The sequence below is a fragment of the Cebus imitator genome, unplaced genomic scaffold, assembly GCF_001604975.1.
Source record: "Cebus imitator isolate Cc_AM_T3 unplaced genomic scaffold, Cebus_imitator-1.0 Scaffold404, whole genome shotgun sequence".
Classification (NCBI taxonomy): domain Eukaryota; kingdom Metazoa; phylum Chordata; class Mammalia; order Primates; family Cebidae; genus Cebus; species Cebus imitator.
In genome coordinates, this window is record NW_016107719.1 from 700,203 (window position 1) to 708,879 (window position 8,677).

Consider the following 8,677-nt stretch of genomic DNA (forward strand, 5'->3'; position numbering starts at 1 on the left):
TTTTTTTTTAGGTAGAGTTTTGCTCTTGTTGCCCAGGCTGGAGTGCAGTGGTGCAATCTCAGCTCACCGCAACCTCTGCCTCCTGGGTTCAAGCAATTCTCTTCCCTCAGTCTCCCCAGTAGCTGGGATTACAGACGTTTGCCACCACACCTGGCTAATTTTTGTATTTTTGGTAGAGATGGGGTTTCTCCATGTTGGCCAGGCTGGTCTCAAACTCCCGACCTCAAGTGATCCACCTGCCTCAGCCTCCCAAAGTGCTGTGATTACCAGTCTGAGCCACCAAGCCTGGCTGTGTTCTGGAACTTTCTATACACGGACTTACTTGAGTCCCATTGTGCCTGGCTTCTGCCCCGCATTGGCCGGACCCCTCCATTCATGTGGTTGAGTATGATCGTCTGTCTGTCCGCTTCAGCTGCCCATGTTTGGACCCCGGATTTCCTCCTCTGCCCTGGGCCGGCCGTCACCACCCCTTCTGTCTTCCTTCTAGGAAACCACCCTGGGCAGGAGAGAAGCCGACCCTCTTGGGGGTGCTTTCTCTGCGTTTGAACATCTACAGCTGCTTCTGAGGGGCTGGGAGCCGGGCCCCGGGGAGAGACGAGCCATGGAGCCCCCACGACCTCAGCATTCAGGGACCTCACCTTAGGAGAGCGTCATCCACAGCTTCCGCCAGGGCAAAGGAGCTGAGCACCGGTCCCCAGCCCAGCCCACCTCCCTCCCCCAGCCCCTGGTGGGCATGGACTAGTGGCTGTGAGCCGCCAGAGCTGATGCCCGGCCCCCAGGGGGGCGGAGGCGCCCCCACCATGAGCCTGGGCAAGCTCTCACCTGTGGGCTGGGTGTCCAGTTCCCAGGGAAAGAGGCGGCTGACTGCAGACATGATCAGCCCCCCACTCGGGGACTTCCGTCACACCATGCATGTGGGCCGTGGCGGGGACGTCTTTGGGGACACCTCCTTCCTCAGCAACCACGGTGGCAGCTCCGGGGGCACCCATCGTTCACCCCGCAGCTTCCTGGCCAAGAAGCTGCAGCTGGTGCGGAGGGTGGGGGTGCTCCCCCGGAGGATGGCATCCCCGCCTGCACCCTCACCGGCTCCGCCGGCCATCTCCCCCATCATCAAGAACGCCATCTCCCTGCCCCAGCTCAACCAGGCCGCCTACGACAGCCTCGTGGTTGGCAAGCTCAGCTTCGACGGCAGCCCCACCAGCTCCACAGACGGCCGCTCCAGCTACGGTGAGAGCCTGGGTTGCTGACCCACTTTTCAGAGGCTGAGGCTGAGGCCCAGAGGGGACCAGGGGCTCCTCCAGGCTCCAAATGAGCTCTTTCCCCCAGGTCCCTTGGTCTCACCGCAGAGGTCAGGCCCAAACCCCACATTACAGATGAGGAGGGCCTGCAGAGGTGGGAACAGGCGGACTCCCCGAAACACCCGGGGTTGAGAGGGGGTGGAGTTTGAGTTCTAACTGCCCCTCACTTGCTGTGACCCGGGCAAGCACCTCCCCGTCTCTGGGCCTCAGCTGAACCAGTCAACCACCTGTCCTCGCCCCCTTCAGCCACGTGTCGGAATGATACTATGGAGAGGTGAGGGGCCGCCTGGGCTCTGCATTCCAGTCCAGTTCTGCCTAATTTCCAGGAAGTCGACTGACTTCTATAAGTTCAAGTCCTCACCTAGATAATGAGTCTCTGGGATCATTGCTAAGATCCAGGGCCAGGAGAGGCCCAGAGGCTGGCACACAGTAGGTGCTCAGGACACTGGAGCAGTTGTTATTTGAACTTGGCGTCCTGTAACTCGACAGATTTGGAAACCCACTCACAGGGGCCGAAAGCCAGGGCCCTTTCTGCCCAGCCAGAAGTGCCACCTTGGCTGTTAGGGAAGAGCTCACCTGGGAACCATGGGCCCCTGCTGCCACCTGGTGGCCACTCCCTGCCCCAGGCGGCTGCTCAGAATGCACTGAGGACCTGTCCACAGAAACACGATTATTATGTCTCAGGTCTGTGGTCCTGGATGCAGCAGCTGGACCAGATGCCCTTGGGAAGGCATGTGTCTGTCCTTCATTTCTATGCAGTCAGACCCCGACTGCTGGTCCCATCCCTGGTGGGTGTCCACAAACCAGCCTCGTGCTCTGGGGTTCCCCTGCAGCCATCAGCCAGCGTCATGGTAAGGGAGCTGGCCATGGCCGAGGTCGCAGTTGGGACTGAGAGTCAGGAGATTAGAGCTCCAGGCTTGATTCCACCCCGTCAGAATTCTCTGGCCTTGGGCTAGCCCCTTCTCATCCCAAACTGAGCCTGACTTTCCTCACCTGCAGAGTGGAAATGAGGGTGACGACTTTCAGTTCAGGATAGAAAGGAGATCACACAGGACCATGGAGCGTATTATATTGCAAAGATGGGAGAAACTGAGGCCAGAGAGGGGAGGGGCTTGCTAGAGGCCACACAACAAGCCAGGACTGGTCCTATCTCCCCTCCTTAATTCCTGACGAGGGACTCCAGCTCTGAGCCCATTGCCCGTTTCTTTTCTAGGCCTGGACTCTGGGTTCTGCACCATCTCCCGCCTGCCCCGCTCAGAAAAGCCACATGACCGAGACCGAGATGCTTCCTTCCCCTCTGAGCCGGGGCTCCGCCGCTCGGACTCTCTCTTGTCCTTCCGCCTGGACCTCGATCTTGGGCCCTCACTCCTCAGCGAGCTGCTGGGGGTCATGAGCCTCCCGGAAACCCCTGCAGCTGAGACCCCAGCCCCTGCTGCAAACCCCTCGGCCCCTGCTGCAAACCTCCCGGCCCCTGCTGCAAACCCCTCGGCCCCTGCTGCAAACCCCTCGGCCCCTGCTGCAAACCTCCCAGCCCCTGCCGCAAGCTCCACACCCCGTGGACGTTGTCCCAATGGGGTAACAGCGGGGTTGGGCCCAGTGGTGGAGGTGAAGCCCAGCCCAGTGGGAGGGGGTCCCCTTAGACCTGCTGACCCAGCCCTCAGCAGGCACTGGGGAGCAGGCTGGGGTGGCGACGCCCACTACCCGAATACACGGCGGGAGCGGGTGCCCCAAGCCCAGGCCTCCTGGGAGAGCCTGGACGAAGAGTGGAGGGCGCCCCAGGCAGGCACCAGGACCCCAGTGCCCAGCACAGTGCAAACACACACCTTCGAATTTGCAGATGCTGAAGAGGATGATGAGGTCAAGGTGTGAGGGGCTGGGGCCTGTTCTCGGGGCCCCACCTAGGTGCAGAGCCAGCCCCTCACCTAACAGCTGATTCCTGCCAGACCAGAGAGGGGAGAAGCCGAGTTGCCCTAAGTTCCTCCCCGCCTCTGCAGGACAGACGTGGGAGGAAGGACAGGGACAGCCAGGCTTGCTCTGGGACTTGGATGCTCCCAGGGGCCTGCCAGGCTGACCACCTCCCCCGACTGCCACTCTGGACCTCATAGCTATTCCTTAGGCCCCACCCCATGCCACCCCCACCAGCTGGAGGGCCCAGCCTCACAGTGTGGCCTTTGTGCCAGACCAAGCTGTCCGTGTGGGGTGGGGGGCAGGGAGTGTACCACACAGGGCCATTGTCTCACCTCCCAAAGGGACCGCCTGCCCCCAGCTCATCCCAGAGTGTCCCCGCTGCAACTGTGACAGCCCTATCCCAGACCACTTCCCCAACCTCCCCGCCCCAGCCTCCCACTTATCCCACGAAGGTCAGCTATGGCCTCACAGGGAGGAATCCCACCTGCCTGTATACTCCAGACCTGCCTCTGGGACCTGATTAAATAAGGCTGTTTTGATAAAAGGCGTCCTGCAAGGTGCTTGGGGACCTGGGAGAACAGCATCTGCTCCACACCTGCTTAAGTACCCCCACCCAGGGAGTTTAGAAAGCCACGGACCCCCCATCGAGGCCCCCAGCAGGGAAGGGGAGCACCAAGGGGAGGGTAATGAGTAACCAGGCTGGAATGCCCCTGAGATAAGAGGCCCAGGTGGGAGCCCTTATCTGCAGTTCCGGAATGGCCGCTGGCCCAGGTGCTTGGGACTAGTGTCTGCCCCATAATCCCACGAGGCAGGGTGGCATTTGCTCTGGTGATATGGGGGCAGGTAGACAGAAGCACATGCGTAGGACTGTTGGGAGCATGTCTCAGCCTCCCAGCGGGGCAGTCAGGTGTCCTTGTATCTCAGTTTCCTCCTCTGTATCATGAAAATGCCAGGAGCATTAAAATGCATGAAAAGAGAAATCCCGTGCTTAGGTATCTGAAGACCTGTTACGTTTAGCCACAAACAGTCAACATACGGTGGTGAGCTCCCTGTCACTAGAGGTATGCAACCAGAAGGTGTGTGGCGGGATCACTATGGGAGCCTGGGCTAGACCTTCAGGATCCCTGACAGCGGGACATTCTAGATCATGGCGTGCCTTCATTCAGGAGTCCTCAGACCAGGGGTATCCAGCGTTTTTGTAAGCTTGAGGGACCCAGGAGACTGAGTCACAAACCACAGTTCTTGCCACAGGAAGACACAATGGATTATTTTGCTTGCTTTTGGCCTTGGGGCAGGAACTGCAGACAGCGGTAGGGGACACACCCAGGACCCAAGGGCTGTTGATCCTGGTGTGACTCTGAAGAAAACCCAGGATGGGGAATCTCAGCTGGAGGTCTTTTATTCTTTTAACTTGAAAGAGGATAAGGTAAACCCGCCACTCACACTCAGGTAGCTCAGGTGGCTGTGGCCCAGCCTGTTGGGAAAGGTCAGCTGGTGCCCATCCGGCAGCTTCAAATTGAATTTGTCACTCTCAAAGGTCACTGTGAACTGTGGGGAGGGAGGGTGTCAAGGAGGCAGGAGGACCCGGAAATGGGCCAGGGCAGTGCCTGGTGGCTCAAACGGTGCCAGCATCTGTGTCCCGGCCAGACTCACTCCCATCTGGGCCCTCCCCTTGACCTCACCCCAGTCCCTTTTCCCCCTTTGACCTCACCTTGACCTCAGACCCTGGGCTGAAGCACAGGTGACCTTCCCGTTGTTCTTGTCCCCAGTTGCCGCCATCCCGTGAGTTGCAGACAATGGTGGATTCACTGAAGCGAGGGTTGAAATGCAGGTTCAGCGTGTCTGTCTTCTGGCCCAGATTAGTTACAAACCTGCAGGGGAAGGGGTAGCAGGTGAGGCTCAGGGCTCAGGCCTGGATAAAGCAGCTTGGATTGGAGGATCTTTGTGGACCACAAGCTGGAAGAATCAAAGCTCGTGTGAGTTGAGATCCATGCCTTAACAAGGGCGGTAACACCTGGGTCGGACTCAGTGCTGTGGTGGCGCATTTCCATTTGGAGCAGGGATAAAAGCTGTTGGTAGAAGGGTAACTGATAGTGACAGCTTCAGGAATTGGGGGTGGCTCTCCTGGGAGAGTGAAATGCTATCTCTTAGATATCTGAAGACCTATTAAATTTAACCACAAACAGCCAGCCTAATGTGGTGAGCTCCCCATCACTGCAGGGAAGCAACCGGGGTATTATTACTTCTTGGCAGGATCACTATAGGAGCCTGGGTTAGACCTTCAGGGTTCCTGAAAGCGGGGCATTCTGAGTCATGGGGTACCTTCATTCGGGAGTCTCAGACCAAGGGTATCACACATTTTGGCAAACTTAAGGAACCCTAGGAGAAAGAGGTCATTTTTCTCTTAGCTCCTTTATTTTTACTTATTTTTTGAGATGGAGTCTCCCTCTGATTCCCAGGCTGGAGTGCAGTGGTGCCATCTCGGCTCACTGCAACTGCCACCTCCCGGGTTCAATCAATTCGGCCTCAGCCTCCCGAGTAGCTGGGATTTCAGGCGCCCGCCACCACGCCCAGCTAATTTTGGTATTTTTAGTAAAGACAGGGTTTCACCATGTTGGCCAAGCTGGTCTGGAACTCCTGACCTCAGGCAATCCACCTGCCTTGGCCTCCCAGGGTGCTGGGATTACAGGCGTGAGCCACCGCACCTGGCCTTCTCCTAGCTCCTATGACGTGCACCTGCCAGCCCCCTCCCCAACCGAAAGTAGATAAAGAGCAGTTCCAAGATGCACTGACAGGTTCTGCAGGCTAGAGAGCCCTTTGCTAGACTGTGAGTCATCGAGGTGGTGTCTGAGGCCTCTGGTTCTAACCAAGAGGATGCCTGCGAGACCGCTCAGCATCCCCTGGCAGCTGCCCCAGTTTTATGCGCATAAAAGACTGGCCTGTGGCCATTCCGCTGGGTAAAGACTGTAGTGTCTCTGGGATTTGGGCTTTCCCTAGAGGTACCTGCCCCAAAGGGAGGCAGGCAGAGTTCCAGGGGCTTCTCCACCTGCCCCTTCAATGTCTGTTGGGGCCAAGGAACACAGCATATGGCGTCAAGTCTGAAATTCTGCAGGTCCCCAAACCTGGCCTCAGGCATGAAGGCAGACCCCACAGAAAGGCAGTCAGCAGGGGTGTGGGGAGAAGGGTATGAAAAAGGGCCCCTTGGCCATACATAGTGGTTCACACCTGTAATCCCAGCACTTTGGGAAGCCAAGGCGGGTGGATCACGAGGTCAGGAGTTCAAGACCAGCCTGGCCAACATAGTGAAACCCCGTCTCTACTAAAAATACAAAAATTAGCCAGCTGTGGTGGTGTGCACCTGTAATCCTAGCTACTCAGGAGGTCGAGACAGGGAAGTGCTTGAACCCAGGAGGTGGAGGTTGCAGTGAGCTGAGATTGCACCATTGCACTCCAGCCTGAGCAACAGAGCAAGACTCCATCTCAAAAAAAAAAGGAAAAAGGAAAAGAAAAAGGACCCCTTAGCCTGAGGTCCCTGTGGCTGGACCACTCCACAGAGCTGCCCCGCGCGCCCTGCCTATTCGAGGCCTGGGGACCCCCCCACCCCGCAACCTTGCTCACCCATCAGCGCCATCATCGATCCTGCCTGTGATCTTCAGGGTTGACCCCAGCTTCATGTCCATGTTCTTAACCTCAAATTCCCCCTGGGCCAACAGAGAAACAGTCCCCACAGAAAATCAATCCCACGCTTGCCCAGCACCTTCACCCACCTCACCCCAGCCCAGCCGCAGGTCTCACAATCCCCTGCCCACGTGAGGACACAAGAGGCCATCACGCCGGGAAGCGGCAGAGCCAGAGGCTCTGATCACGGCCTCCCGGAGCTCCCCACGCCCTGCCCTGCTTTGTTCTTATCCACCCCAGCCCGAGGCACAGGGCCCAGTTGGGGGAGGCTCAGTGTGCCCATCTATGAAATGGCAGGGTGCTTCCTGCCCGCCTCACAGTTTCACAAAGTGTTCAAGTGATAAAATCACACTGCCCTCAGCAGGACCCCAGACAAAAACGTGAGATGGAAAACGACTGTATCAGAGGCATGAGGTCTCAGCCCATCTAGAAGAGGCAGCAATGCTTAACCAGGACAGTGGGACAGTGGGCTGTGACAGCGGCGTGTCAGACAGTTGCTATTTCTTTGCGCTCTTGTTAACCGGGCTGGAGTGTAATGGCGTGATCTCGGCTCACCGCAACCTCCGCCTCCCAGGCTCAAGCGATCCTCCTCCCTCAGCTTCCCGAGCAGCTGGGATTACAGGCATGGGCCACCACACCCAGCTAATATTTGTAGTTTTAGTAGAGACGGGGTTCCTCCATGTTGGTCAGGCTGGTCTCAAACTCCCCACCTTGGGTGATCCGCCCGCCTCGGCCTCCCAAAATGCTGGGATTACAGGCGTGAGCCACCGAGCCCAGCCCAGGCATCTCTGTTGGGGCTGGCCCGTGCCATTAGGATATTGAGCAGCATCCCTGGCCTCTACCCACTGGATGCCAGTGACACCCTCCCCTGAGCTGTGATGACCAAAAGTGTCTCCAGACAGGGTCAAATGTCCCCTGGGGGGCAAAGCCTCCCTGCTTTAGAGAAAGCGGGGTTTGGAGGCTGGACGCCTAACCCCCCAAGTCAGCACTTAACATAATAGCAGGGTCCAGATTTTGGAGCCAGGCAGATGGGATTAAAATCAGTCTCTCACTGGCAAACAGCATTATCTCCAGGAGATGAGGTTACCCAGTGAGGACAGTCCCAAAGGGGCTCAAACAAGAAGCAGAACACAAGTGTGTCCGCCACACAGCAGGCACTCCCAGACATGCACCCTCCACACACATGTCTAACGATTCTCCTGCCTCAGTCTCCCAAGCAGCTGGGATTATAGGTGCTTGCCACCACGTCTGGCTAATTTTCTATTTTTTTGTGTTTTTAGTAGAGACGGGGTTTCACCATGTTGGCTAGGCTGGTCTTGAACTCCTGACCTCAGGTGATCTGCCACCTATGGCCTCCCAAAGTGCTGAGATTGCAGGTGTGAGCCACCGCACCTGGCTTCAATGTGGCCTACTTTAAAATAGGGCCTTTGCCAATGTGATCGAGTTAAGAGGTCAGAGGTCATACTGGTTTAGGGTTGGTCGTAAATCCAATACAACCGATGTTCTCATAAGAGGAGAGAAATACGGGCCAGGCGCGGTGGCTCACGCCTGTAATCCCAGCACTTTGGGAGGCTGAGGTGGGCAATCACGAGCTCCTGAGTTCGAGACCAGCCTGGCCAATATGGTGAAACCACGTCTCTACTAAAAATACAAAAATCAGCTGGGCATGGTAGCACGTGCCTGTAATCTCAGCTACTCAGGAGGCTAAGCAGAAGAATCACTTGAACCCAGGAGGCAGAGGTTACAGTGAGCCAAGATTGCGCCACTGCATTCCAGCCTGGGTAACAGAGTGA

General features: G+C 57.4%; 2 protein-coding genes across 5 annotated transcripts in view; one reads left to right on the plus strand and one right to left on the minus strand.

Annotated features, from left to right (window-relative positions):
* Nucleotides 1-3,750, plus strand: part of CDC42EP1 (CDC42 effector protein 1) — a 9,042-nt gene extending 5,292 nt beyond the window's left edge. For both annotated transcript variants that reach the window (XM_017508937.2, XM_017508938.2), the window contains exons 2-3: nucleotides 488-1,227; nucleotides 2,512-3,750. In XM_017508937.2, coding sequence (XP_017364426.1) covers nucleotides 765-1,227; nucleotides 2,512-3,167 — 1,119 coding nt within the window. In that variant the 5' untranslated portion in view covers nucleotides 488-764 and the 3' untranslated portion in view covers nucleotides 3,168-3,750. The remainder of the gene's footprint in view (nucleotides 1-487; nucleotides 1,228-2,511) is intronic.
* Nucleotides 3,751-4,587: 837 nt separating this feature from the next.
* The window catches only part of LGALS2 (galectin 2), a 15,956-nt gene continuing 11,866 nt past the window's right edge, over nucleotides 4,588-8,677 (minus strand). For all 3 annotated transcript variants that reach the window (XM_037731532.1, XM_017508939.2, XM_037731533.1), the window contains 3 exons: nucleotides 6,825-6,907; nucleotides 4,918-5,077; nucleotides 4,588-4,754 (listed from right to left, as the gene is read on the minus strand). In XM_037731532.1, coding sequence (XP_037587460.1) covers nucleotides 4,605-4,754; nucleotides 4,918-5,077; nucleotides 6,825-6,907 — 393 coding nt within the window. In that variant the 3' untranslated portion in view covers nucleotides 4,588-4,604. The remainder of the gene's footprint in view (nucleotides 4,755-4,917; nucleotides 5,078-6,824; nucleotides 6,908-8,677) is intronic.